At 37.0% G+C, this 13,736-nt stretch overlaps 2 protein-coding genes across 3 annotated transcripts in view; one reads left to right on the forward strand and one right to left on the reverse strand.

Moving 5' to 3' along the window:
• LOC136842538 (uncharacterized) overlaps positions 1-13,736 on the reverse strand; it is a 182,840-nt gene that overhangs the window by 92,531 nt on the left and 76,573 nt on the right. The window lies entirely within an intron of this gene.
• Positions 1-13,736, forward strand: part of ZnT77C (Zinc transporter 77C) — a 30,426-nt gene that overhangs the window by 6,620 nt on the left and 10,070 nt on the right. For both annotated transcript variants that reach the window (XM_067109955.1, XM_067109956.1), the window contains exons 2-3: positions 6,109-6,451; positions 9,478-9,627. In XM_067109955.1, the coding sequence (XP_066966056.1) occupies positions 6,260-6,451; positions 9,478-9,627 (342 nt within the window). In that variant the 5' untranslated portion in view covers positions 6,109-6,259. The remainder of the gene's footprint in view (positions 1-6,108; positions 6,452-9,477; positions 9,628-13,736) is intronic.

The following is a 13,736-nucleotide window of genomic DNA, read 5'->3' on the forward strand; positions in this document are numbered from 1 at the left end:
CTGCTCAATTTCTGCACAATATCAAAGTGCATCTCAACATTTTTAAGGTCTTTTCTGAGTCATTTGTCAGATTGGATGATTAAAAAAATTTAATACCTTTCTCGATGCCATAGTAAACAAATACATATACATATAAAAGAGTAGAATTCATTAATTCATGGTCATGATTTTGAACCCGCCTACATGTATCCAATGTTCAAAAGAGTTAAATTAAAATTGTAGAGTTTTATTTTTAATCTGGTCAATTCCAGCTTCATTACTGACACTTTTAACATCATCATCTCATCCTTAGTAAATTGTTATAGTATTTTCGCTGTTGTCATTGCTTATTTTTTCATTTCTTTCTCTACCAGTACTGTCGGAAGTAAGCATCTTCATGCAAATCACTAACACATGGCCTTGATGGCCGTTATCAATGCGACTGGCAGAAAATATAACAACTGGGCAATTGTTGATCTCATTGTATTCAGCTTTTATAATACTGCATCTTCCCACATTTGAATAGCTGATATTCACGTGTTGCAATGTAGGCATTACTTAAGGTTCTTTGCAGTCTCTTGGACCCCTAACAGCAACCCATTTCTTCCTTTGACTGTACCCCCGTTCATATTCTCTTTCTGCCATCTTACCTTCCATCCTCTCCTAACAATTGTTTCTTAGTGCAACCAGGAGGTTTTCGTCCTGTTACACCTCTAAAAGCTCTTTATTCCCAATTTCCCTTTTAGCGCTGAATGACCTAATGGGTCCCAGTGCTTGGCCTTTGGCCTAAATTTCATATTCCATTCCATCCCAATAACTGATATAAACAGAAATGTGAACATATTTTCATCCTGTACCATAATATGCAGTAAAGGAAAGAGCTCCCTGGCATTTGACTCGGCGATGAATCTAAGGTCAATTTTGTTTTTATTTAAGCACGAGATCCTGAAGTTAATAGAGATTCCTAGTGTTTAAATAAAGGTCATCCGTAAGGGACGGGTATCATGTATTCGGAATACTTGAGCGAATAAGAAACCCGATGGAAAATTCACAGCCATGACCGCAGTTTGTCAACAGATTTTCACCTCTGCAAGGCCAAAGGGGACCTTAGCACTCTCCTAGGCCCGCGTTCGATTCCCCGGCCAGCCAATGAAGAATTAAAGGAATTTATTTCTGGTGTTAGAAATTCATTTCTCAGTATAATGTGGTCCGGATTCCACAATAAGCTGTAGATCCTGTTGCTAGGTAACCAATTGGTTCTTAGCCACGTAAAAAAAAAAGTCTAATCCTTCGGGGAAAACCCTATATATATGGGAGAGCTGTTAATCAGCTCAGTGGTCTGGTTAAACTAAGGTATACTTTTTTTTCGGTAGTGCAGGTGACGAGCATTTCATACAACATTCACTCAGGAAAAAGCAAAGCTAAACAAGGGATCTGAAGCCTTTGTTGCAAGTCACGCAAATAGCTACTATGTGATGTTAAGTATACCTTAGTTTAACCAGACCCCTGAGCTGATTAACAGCTCTCCTAGGGCTGGCCCGAAGGATTAGAGTCATTTTACGTGGCTAAGAACCAATTGGTTACCTAGCAACGGGACCTACGGCTTATTGTGGCATCCGAACCACATTATGACGAGAAATGAGTTTCTGTCACCAGAAATAAATTCCTCTAATTCTTCATTGGCCGGTCGGGGAATCGAACGCTCGGCCAACAGCGTGCTAGCCGAGAATTCCACCCACCCCGCCAATGAGGAACTATGTGACGTGGTTTCCGCTTTTAATGAGATGGTATCTGGTGAAAAAACCTGTCCATTACTTCTCATGTTTTCCTCATAAAGCAAATCTTCAAATTATAAAATGTTCCCACATGGCTAATTAGTGAAGGTAGACAAGAAGGAATCACATAAGCAATCTTCTTAATGGTTTTGGCGTAGTCTCTCTATTAACTAACCAAAAGCAATTCACCGAACAATGTATATGCAAAAGCAAGGGCTATAAGGTGAAAATAAAATAATTCACCAGACAAATTAACCACAATCTCTATAAGAACTGTATAGCACTACTGTGCAGGTAAAACTATGATAAACATATAGCATTATTGTGCAGAGAAAACTATGATACACATATAGCACTCTTGTGCAGATAAAACTATGATAAACATATAACACTATTGTGTAGAGAAAACTATGATAACCAAATAGTATTATTGTGCAGAGGAAACTGATACACATATAGCATTATTGTCAGGGCCAGATTAAGGCGGGGGGGGGGAGCCCAGGGGTCTGGGCCCCGGGCCACCCACCAAGAGGGGGCCTCCCACCAATAAAAACAATACATTTTAATTTAATACTATAGTTTGTATATAGACTATAGTTTATAATATAGTTTGTATATAGACTATAGTTTGTAGTGTATGCAATAGGAGTTGGAAAGGGGGCCTCTCACCTGAGTGGGCCCCAGGCCTCCCACCAGCTTAATCCGGCCCTGATTATTGTGCAGAGAAAATTATGATAAACATATAGCATTATTGTGTAGATAAAACTATGATAAACAAGTAGCAATTTTCTTTTTAAAGAAACTCCATGATACCTTCCCAACGTCTTGCATTTCAAGTAAGAAGGGTACACGACTCGGAACGAAGCGTACCCATAAGCATCCAAAAGTTGTTACACTATAATATCGCCGAGGTTTAAACTGTTGCATCATACTTCCTAACATTAAACAGTCTCATCTCTTCATTAAGGTCTTTTAATGGTTATCTTTCTTGTCGAGGAGTTACATGACTAGAATACATATTGCAGGAATGACGAAGGAAGACCAAAGCATTTAAGTTTCATCGTTATGTTTATCATAGTTTCCTCTGCACAATAATGCAATATGTTTATCATGTTTTAAAGTAGTAAGTGTTTGTGCGTATGTGTACCTGTATAAGTATGTATGTGTGTATATTTTATGTGGATATATATATTATATATATATATATATATATATATATATATATATATATATATATATATATATATATATATATATATACTGTATATAGTACGGTTTTGTTAACAACTTTGTAGTACTATTAATATCAAATATATATTAATGAAAACATACTGATACCACTGTGTTGCCTACTTTAGAATGCCAATAATGACAATGAATGAAACGTTAGTATATGATGATAATGACTGTTAATTTTTACAACTGAATAAATCAATCCCCCGAGGAGGAATGCCGTAACAGTAATCTCTGCTTAGGATGCGTTTCAACGGTGTGTTTTACAGCGAGCAGATGCAGCCCGGTGGTTTGTTAAGCGTTGATAAGCTGAATGTTCCGCTAATTGCGTCTTATTCAGAGCTACGTCTGAGAAATGTGCTTGCTTCTTACTTTTTACAGTTTATTTATATAATCTTTACGCTCGTACATTTTTTTTTTTTACAGTAAGCCATTTTCCCAATTATGCTCGGTGAAAAAAGTGACAACCTCTTTCACTACTCTTGTGCAGAAACATTCACATCATTAGCCGCGACGTACCTGCACAAAAGGATCATCAGCCTTGCATTAAACCCTTCAACAAACGTTGCACCACTGACCTCTACAAAACACATACTCTCGCTCTTTGAATAGTAAGGGCCTTCCGTTCTAGTGCCGCTTACTAGTGTATCTCCCACTTTATAGTTCATCTCAGAGAATTCTACCTCCCAACGCTGCCAAACTGTACTCCTTTTTCGCCAGTCTATCAATCATCATTTTTTCCACATGACCAAACCGTCTCAAACACTGGTTCACCTTTTCAGCCAAACTAATCTTTTCACCACTCCTTCAAATCTCTACATTTCTCATACTATAGATTCTCCATCTTACGGGTTCATTACACAAGACTTTCATCTTGACAGCTTCCACGATCGCTTTTGCTTCATTCACATTCAACATCCACACTTCACTTCCATAAAGGGGAGTTGACTGAGCAGACCCTTCAAACATTCCAACTTTTGTCGCCATATACTCTCCTCTCCGTCAACCCTTTTTGTGACCCAGATATCTCTCAAAATAAAACATGTACTGATACATAATTCTTAAATCACCGAACATCTCACTCATTTCTGCAGATACTTTTTACCTTGATTCGCTTAGCAATGAACGGCAAAAATATATTTTGGTTGTTTCTAGGTCATCCACTTTTAGTTTGTTCTTGTTTGTGCATAAAGGGAAGTTGCACAGACTCGCGGACGAAACAGGATGTGGCCATTTTACGAGAATGAAGAAGAGGCTCACCGTGAAAGACCTCTGCGCTGCCATCGTCTGTACACCCCACCTCATACTGTATATATATGTGGGTGTGTACAGGCTAAAAAGTGATACTGTACACAACGTACTGCATGTGAATGTAGCGTATGAAGTGTTACCGTAAACTGTACACGACATACTTATACGTACTTTTAAGACCTACAACGATAGCATAAATTTAAACGACACAATGTAAGTGTAGAGTATAAAGTAATAGCGTTAACTATGGACCACATACTCTATGTTTGTAGGGTATAAAATAATGACGTAAACATTCCACGATGTATTACATTCTCTCTCTCTCTCTCTCTCTCTCTCTCTCTCTCTCTCTCTCTCTCTCTCTCTCTCTCTCTCTCTCTCGAATAAACAAGCAAATTCAAGCTGTAAGAATGACAAGCTACAATATGTAACAGTGTGTTGCATCTGTGTTTCCTGTTAAAATGAAGTTGTTTTATATCACAAAAACATCGGTTTTAATATTTTTACTCTAAACTAAAATTCACAACCCCCATTTTCAAGATCGAATGTAAATAGTATCAGAAAAAATCCCTAAGTCCTGAAGGCAGAGAATGAAAGTAAAAGTAATTTCCGATTGACATCCTAATCATTATCATCATCAAAATCCTCGTCATTATCATCATCACTATTTAGGAGACCCCCATTTCGGTCATGGTTTGGTTCATCCAACGGGCTCTATTTGCTTGTCTGTAACAGTTCAAAGTTTTCTTGAATAACTTGTTCTTCGTGTCATTTTGAATGAATTAGTTTTTAGTCGCTTCTTAATTGTCTCTTTTAAGTTTACGGATTTCTTTTAGTTCCTCTGGCATCTTACTGAACAAGACCCGATGTATATTTTTCTATTTAAAGGTTCTTTTTCAAGTATCTTTGTTTCATGTTTAGTGCCATAACCCTGTATTTGTCTTGCTCTGACGGGTATTTACTCTGTCGATGGTATACTTTTGCAGGTCTTTTACATATTCCGGTTAATTATTTTTAACCTAGTATACGTCTAAAATTCTTCCCGTAGGAGGGTAGTGCCATCAGTGCATCTCACGCGGCGCACTGTAGGCATTACTTAAGGTTCATTGCAGCGTCCCTTCGGCCCCTATCTGCAACCCCTTTCATTCCTTTTACTACGTTCAGATCCTCTTTCTTCCATCTTACTTTCTACCTTCTTCTAACTGTTTCACAGTGCAACTGCGAGGTTTTCCTCTTGTTGCATTCTTCAAACCTCCTTTGCTCTCAATTTGCCTTTTAGCGCTGAATGACCTCACAGGTCGCAGCTCTTGGCATCAGGCCTAAATTTCATATTCCTATCATAATTCTTGTTTTAATAGGTAGTCAGTGAAGCTCTTTGAGAACGGGAGTAACCTTATCCATTGTGTTGGGATTTATTCATTATTGATATGCCTACATTACTGACTAAACCCTGCAACGTCGTTCGCAAATACTCGGGCATACCATTGCAGAGACAGTTTATTTTTGTGATTACAGCCACAAGAGTAGGCACACTTCATAATATAAATATATATATTCATATTTATATATTTATATATATATATATATATATATATATATATATATATATATAAAATATATATATATATATATAAATATATATATATATATATATATATATATATATATATATAAATATATATATATATATTATAAATATATTATATATATATATATATATATATATGTTTGTAAACTTTAAGATCACTCGACTGCTTCGCCATGTTTGTTTACATGTGCCAAGATTCACTTTACCTTGCATCTACTAACAATAACATTCGATTCGATTAAGATTTGAATAGAGAAATCTCACTAACATCTTCCCTTTCAGAACTACCAGAAACAAGCAAGCCCATAGGATCCTTGATTAATCCTTCCTGCGCTGACTTTCATCTACATTCCACGAGCGTGCCAGGACTCCGTCAAGCAAGGACTCTCGTTGACTTGACCACTTCGTCGCCAGAGGCCGAGAAGAAGACACCATGGGCGAGAAAGGGCAGTTCCGCCGCCATATTCCTGCCGTGAAACTCTGGTTCGTGCTGTGCCTGACGCTCGCATTTTCGGTGGTCCTGTTGGCTGCTGCCCACCTAACGCATTCTCTCACACTCAGGGTGGAGGCCTATCATGCGCTCTACAATCTGCTTTCACTCACGGGGTGCTTGCTCACTATGAAGGTAAGATTCTTTTCAAGGCTCTATCTAATGGCAGACATGAAACACATATTTATCTATATAAAGTATGCGTACATGACCAAAACCATGCGCATATTCACTATACAAACTGGTACAGGAATTCTAAAAGCCCAGTTACGCAGTGGAGCGGGATGTAGATACTAAAAGTCTGGGAGGAAATACATTAATCATGCGCATTAGAATATTTTAAAATGACGACACTTACGAGAATACTTTTCGCTTGTTTCTTTGAAGCTATATTTCCTCTCTACCAGTCATAGGCACACCTGACAAAATATATTCAAGGAAAATTCTACTGAGGTAATTTTACCGTAAAACAGCGCATCTCCTGAGGTAATTTTACTGTAAAACAGTGCAGAATATTATTATTATTCCCCACTCAGATATACAGTATTTACCTTGCCATTGTCCATTTTGCTATTGTCGTTATTCTCCAGACTATGACCTTGAATGATTTCGACATTTACCGCTAATAAAATACCAACGTGTTAGGAGAATCGAAAGTTCCTAGGCGCCAACGATGTCTGCATGGCTTTCCCACTACAGAGAAAATAATTGCAAAAGTAACTAAATAGACAGATTTAATATTTTACAAATATACCTTGGGTTGATTAACACTTGAGTTCAAAGGTACTTAGGAGATTTCCACCTACCCCAAGATTTTATTTGGAAAATTTTAATACTAATAAATAGCAGTTTTGCCGAAAAGCTGGTGGTTTTTTCTTATAACTTATAAGTTGATGAGGAGTCTCCCAGAAGTGATAACTATAATCAGCAAATTGGAATAATTCAGAGAAATATATAATGGGAGGCATGAGTAAGCAAACTGGAAATAAATCTCCAAAACATGAGGAAACAAATTATGCACACAGATTAAAACAGAAATAAAGATTAGTTTAGTTCCATAATCAATGACCCTACAGCGAGTTTCTGAACAGATGAAAAAAACATTGTGTCAAAGCATTCGTGAAATTCTAATAGAAATACTGGAATATTATTCAATGAAGTTTAAAAAAAAAAGTAACATTCTGCTAAAAAAAACTGTAACATGTTGCAAAATAAAACAAAGTCATGGAAAAAATGGAAGAAACAAATACTGGAAGTCGATAAAAGAAAAAGAACAAAGTAGGTCCACAGAGATCATGAAATGCCCCCCAGAAGATGACAAAGCGAATATCCACGAATATATATGAGAAGAGCCGTGGCTAAGATCTCGGATAAGATATGAAAAAGACTTCCAGGAGACACCAACGCGGAAATCTAAAACCAGACAGATGACAGGTGACACCATAAAATGCTCACCACAGATAAGGAGGAACATTGCCATACGAGATGGCAAGCTTTACGTGGACAATAAGTGCCGCCGTACCTGTGACACATACCAGGTAATACAGTACCTTAATCAACAGTAATCTGGACGTAGTTAGAGAATAGTGAAATTGAAGGCTCCACTTGGGAAAGACCATAGTTTAAAAGATAGTAATTCATCTTCGTCAAAATTATAGGGCACTAAATCTGCTACAATCTGTTGAAATATCGGAACGTTTCACAGTTATTCAAATTGCTATATTACCACAGCTCCCCGTAGGGGGGCAGTGCCGTATGTGCACCTCACGTGGTGCACTGTAGGCATTATTATAGGTTCTCTGCAGCGTCCCTTCGGCTCCTAGTTGCGACCCCAGTCATTCCTTTTACTGTACCTCCGTTCATATTCTCTACCTCCCATCTTACTTTCCACCCTCTCCTAACAATTGTTTTAAGCTCAACTGTGAGGTTTCCTTCCTGTTACACCTATAAAACCTTTTTACTCTCAATTTCTCTTTCAGCGCAGAATGACCTCATAGGTCCCAGCTCTTGGCCTTTGGCCTAAATTTTATATTCCATTCCATCCTATATTACCACAACTAGAACTATCACTAAGCAACGAATATAGTGCATCCAGACCATTCAATAAGTTGCCCCAAGAACTAAAAAATGTGAATACTTAGACATTTAATAACAACGTTAAAAACATTTGAATAAAGTGAAAAAAGCTATGACTTGGAAGAAAAAGTAATTCATGACAACAGGAAACTGCTACTGACAAATAAATCGGCTTCGAAGGGAGAATCTTCAAAAATAAACAAAAGTGATGGTCGTGATAATCCGTGGATAGATGAATGTGGTAGTGTTGTTGTTATTGTCAATATCATTATTAATTCGGAAGAAAACCTTCTTTCAAGCAAACTTCGTTAAAAAGAATGTTTATTGCAGTTTTTCAATCTCGAGTGATTTCTTTGTAGCCGTAGGTAAATTATATAACAGCTGTCCAAAGTGCCCTATATTGCCCCCATTGGCGCTCTCTACTATTTATAGAAAGGCAAATGAAGCTCCATTCGCCTTTCTGTAAGTGGTGGGGGGAACTGCCAAAAAGCCAAGGAATAAATGAACTTGGGACATCTGTTATATAATTTATATGTTGCTACAAATAAACTTATTCGAGAGATTGAGAAACTGCATTATTATTATTATTATTTTTTCTATCACAATCATCCTGTTAGACTGCGTGGTTTTTATAGTGTGGGGTTCCGGGTTGCACCCTGCCTTATTGTTATTATTATTATATTATCATTACTATTATTATTATTATTGGATCATGTCAAGATTAGCGAACCCACTCGCAGCAGGGTTCGCTATTCTTTACAAGATTATTGGGTTCGTTATTCTTTACATGGGAATAATCGGGTTCACTGTTGTAGGCATGAACACTTCGGTGCCAGACATTTGATCCCCGAGGAGCTAGTACTAAAGACGGCGAAACAGTGTAGCTGAATCACTGTTTCGCCGTGTTTAGTACTAGCCCTCGTGTGGAATTGGAGTTCGGACCGGAAAGGGTTGGCCATTCTTTACATGAGGACCATTGGGTTCGCTGTTCTTGACATGGAGATGTTGGGTTCGCTAATCTTGACATGATCCTTATTATTATTATTATTATTATTATTATTATTATTATTATTATTTCTCTGCAGTTATGTTCCCGACCGGAGTCGCTACACAACACCTTCGGATGGGCAAGACTGGAAGTTCTGTCCATGCTCACTACACTCATATTCCTCACGGCACTTTGCTTCAGTATGGCCATCGACTCCATACAAACAGCCTTACATGCTGGTCATCAGGTAGGTGGTGCTACGACATTTGTAATCTCTCTCTCTCTCTCTCTCTCTCTCTCTCTCTCTCTCTCTCTCTCTCTCTCTCTCTCTCTCTCTCTCTCTCGCTTGTTGAGTCCTTGCTTATTAAACAAGACACCGTATTTCCAAAATTATGATATTTGTTATTACTTCACTTAATTTATTATAATCGTCACTGTTAAGGTCAGATTTCCTCTGCCGTTAAATAGAGTTATATAAACATACTTCAAAATCTGACCGTTTCCCTTATAAGGAGGGTATTACAGAAAAATAATCAAGGCAATGGCCACTCCAACTTTCCTACTTTCACTGCTGAATTGTCATTGACTCACTGATAAGAAAACTTACACACCACTGGTAACCTCCAAAGAAAGTTCAACAGCTTTTCGAATCCCCTCCCCCACACCCCGCGATCCCTCCAACCTACACAGTGCCATTCATCCAAGGCACCGAGATTACGGTGTGCAAGGTTCACCTCTATCTTGCATGCAAGGTCCAAAGAAAAGGGCTTGCATGCACACTGGCGTTTCCTGGACATAAAAGCCCCTCCTTTTCAATACCTCTTTCGCATCCAACACTTTCTAGGTCTACTTTTTCCTCCTAAAACTTCAGGTCGTAGCGTCTAAGCTTCTGGTTCTCTGGGCCTTGAGCAATATTACAATTGCCATGGCATCAGATGTACGTTTCTACCTTTTGATTCCTAGGCTTTTGTGTTCCATTATATAAAAGCACAAGTGTCGTCTAATACCTTGGGAATAACACTCAAAGTAAATCATAACTGATAAGTGTCTCTGCACCGCCCAGGATTCGAACTATGGGCTTTGGGTTAGAAACAATGACAGACAGTGACTTTGACTACCCGGCCATCAGCACAGTTAGTTTTAGGTTAAGCCAAACTCGTGCTGGCACGGGCTCTAGGGCAGCCCGTAAGGTCAGCAAAGAAACATTTACCTTATATAATTCCCGCTGGGTATAAGTTATTCCCAACGAAATTCATGGCTTAATATTTTGGAAGAAAACAAAGTCTAGGAACCAAAACCTAAAAACACAGATAATAGCAAAACTGTTATAATGCATAGGTCTCAACGAACCTACAGTATTGGTTTTACCATGCAGAGTGAATGGAAGCGGCTTAGCTGGGCTAAAGGTATGCAATACGAATATTTATATAAAAAAAAAAAGCTGGATAAACGGCGATGAAAGAAGTGTTAGCATTAAGGGCCTGCTATCCAGGAGCATGTAATTACGAAGTGAATGACATTTTACATAAAAGGGGATTAACGCTCTGCTGATGATTCCTCCACGTAGGTTTACATGATAACTATGAAGCTATGGAGGTTTTCTGCACCGGCATTCATCCTTCATTCAATAGTTGCAGAATTAACGTAACTGGATTTTTTAATTCCTTGCCACCTACCCCTCTAATGAATACGTCTTACTGGACGAAGAATGCATACTGATCTATGCTTCAATGAACAGAAACAAATAAGGACAGAGATGCATTCCTGCGTGTCAGATCTATATAAATATACGTACGTAAAAGGTCTTTCCTGAATCCTCTCAAAATTAATGCTTTTGCAGATTCAGTTCCTTTTCATTATACCCATTTATCAAGCATTGATTATGGTCCATTTTCTCATCCCACAACTTTGCACAAAGATCTAATGACCTTTCATTAAATTTTATCCCATTCTTGTCTTTACTACTGAACTAGAATCACAGATCTAAGGGTTACATACGCTGAACTTGAAAATCTTAGTTCTTAATGAACGCCTTGAACTCTCACTTTATCTTTAAAATCTACCTTAGCGAATCATTTTTAAATGCGTTCCTCACCTTCACATTCTTGATGAATGTAGGGTAACTAATGGAAACAAGATAGCTGAAATATTTTACGGAGTCTAGTTAAACACTGTTCCGTATGTGACTTGACTTACCGGCCAAGATATATGAAAATGCCAGTGCAAAACAAACGCTTAATTTATGCACTTGAAGTTAGGAATAACGTATTCCAATTTCAGTTTTCCCTTTAGTTCACCTTTAGTTCAAGGCCAAATATTTCTAGCAGGAAATAAATGAAGTAAGAGTACTATCACTAAACACAATTGCGAAACCCCACATATGCGCACTGAATTCAAAATATTAAGTAGAAAGAAAATGAAAACATTATATCTCGTATTCTGTCCCTTTACTCTACTGGTACGTTGTAGGATGTTATCAAGTCGAGACTGACGCAACTTATATGGTTCAAGGCCATCGTGTGCTAAATTGCACGGCTCATTTTTAATCGTTCAAGTACCTTATTACCGTTGTTTATTATTTTTATTTTTATTTATTTATTTTTTTTTTTTTGAGGGGGGAAAGGGAGTTGGGTGACTTTTCCACACTGGGTATCAAATTTTCTCTTCTATTATATTTTGTATCAGCAGGCTGCAATAGCTTACCTAAAGGTTCTTGTTTTTTTTTTTTTTGTGGGGGCTAAAGAACTAAGATGCAAAACCTCAATGTTTCGGTAGATATTAACTGCCAGAATTAGATAATAATAATAATAATAATAATAATAATAATAATAATAATAATAATAATAATAATAATAATAATAATAATAATAATAATAATAATAATAATAAATAAATAAATAAATAAATAAAAAAGATGATTCTTGGCCTTGAAAACTCGACATGAGGGGAATTCCTCCAAGTTGCTAATTACAGAATTCGGTTCACAGCCAACACATCATCTCTTTTAGAATCAAAATTGCCTTATGTAATTCTAAGTACATTACTTAGGCAGAGTTATAATAAAGTACTTAATTTTTAGTTATTTATATCTTGTTACTGTTTTTTTTTATTGTTGACGCCTATTTAAATAAAAATTAACGCCGGAGTTGAAACGGGTTTACAATTTCCTTTACTTGAGTGTACGTTCTCTTCACATTAAATAAATTTTTGGATTAACGCTCTCAACGCTGTAAAATGCATTAAATTAACTGAAACTGATACAAGACTTCGCTGCTGGAAAAGAATAATTTAGAACCGTTTACTCGATAGAGTGCTGAAAATAAACAAACTTAAAATAGATGGTGGGAAGATAATTTGAAAACTGTTTTATTCGATGTAGTGACAGAAACAAGAAAACTAAAAATACGTGATGCCAAGACGAAAAACTGGCATGTACGCTGACATCCAGTAACGGTGGGAAATAATGTTCTAAAGTGATACGGCACGATGGAAAATTCAACTCCTCATTAAATTAGGGTCTATTCACACTATACGTAAATGCACCTGCACGTAACAGTAGCGTAGCGGACCGGCGAAATATTCACACTATACCGCACTATTATAGCACGGACCGTCACCTTCAAATGCTGGTGTGGTTTCTCGGCGACAATATTTTGTCCTGATACTGATGAAATTTTTGTTTGTCATCCATTAGTTCTTTATATAGTGTCAAGTATTCTCCTTCACTTTCCCTTTTTTCAGAGATTTATTCACCCAATAAGCGACGTTTTTTTCACTTTTGTTTTCCTCTTCCTCTTCCAAAAGCGAAAAATAAAATATATCAGAATGCACGTTTGTGAGTACGAACTACACGCAAAGGTGCATATGGAGGAAAATCAAGGTATGTAACCTTTGAAATATATTTAAAAATCCCTACAGAGAGCTTCCGAAAATCTGTACGACCGTACAGATTCTCGAAGGCTCTCTGTAGAGATTTATTTTTAAAAAATTTGGGAATAAATATTAAAATATATTTTAAAATATATTGATACAGTTACATAACTGGATCTGTTTCTCTATTTCAAGACTTATGCTGCTGTAAGTATTTTTTTTTAATTAATGGTGCATATTTTACGACTATCTGAACCGGCCCCCCCTCTCAGAATGCATACAAACAGCACAATCAGAGATAGCACACTAGATTACGCTATTCTTAACTTAGTATGTTTTTCCTGTAACGTAACATTATTATTAATCACTGTTACTTATAATTTTGCATATAATATCCGAAATTATATGAACTTGGATAACAAGACTCAAAAAATATAATCCACACATATTGAATACGATAAAAGCACGGAAAATAGGAGATAGAAG

The sequence above is a fragment of the Macrobrachium rosenbergii genome, chromosome 10 (genome assembly GCF_040412425.1).
Source record: "Macrobrachium rosenbergii isolate ZJJX-2024 chromosome 10, ASM4041242v1, whole genome shotgun sequence".
Taxonomy (NCBI): Eukaryota; Metazoa; Arthropoda; class Malacostraca; order Decapoda; family Palaemonidae; genus Macrobrachium; species Macrobrachium rosenbergii.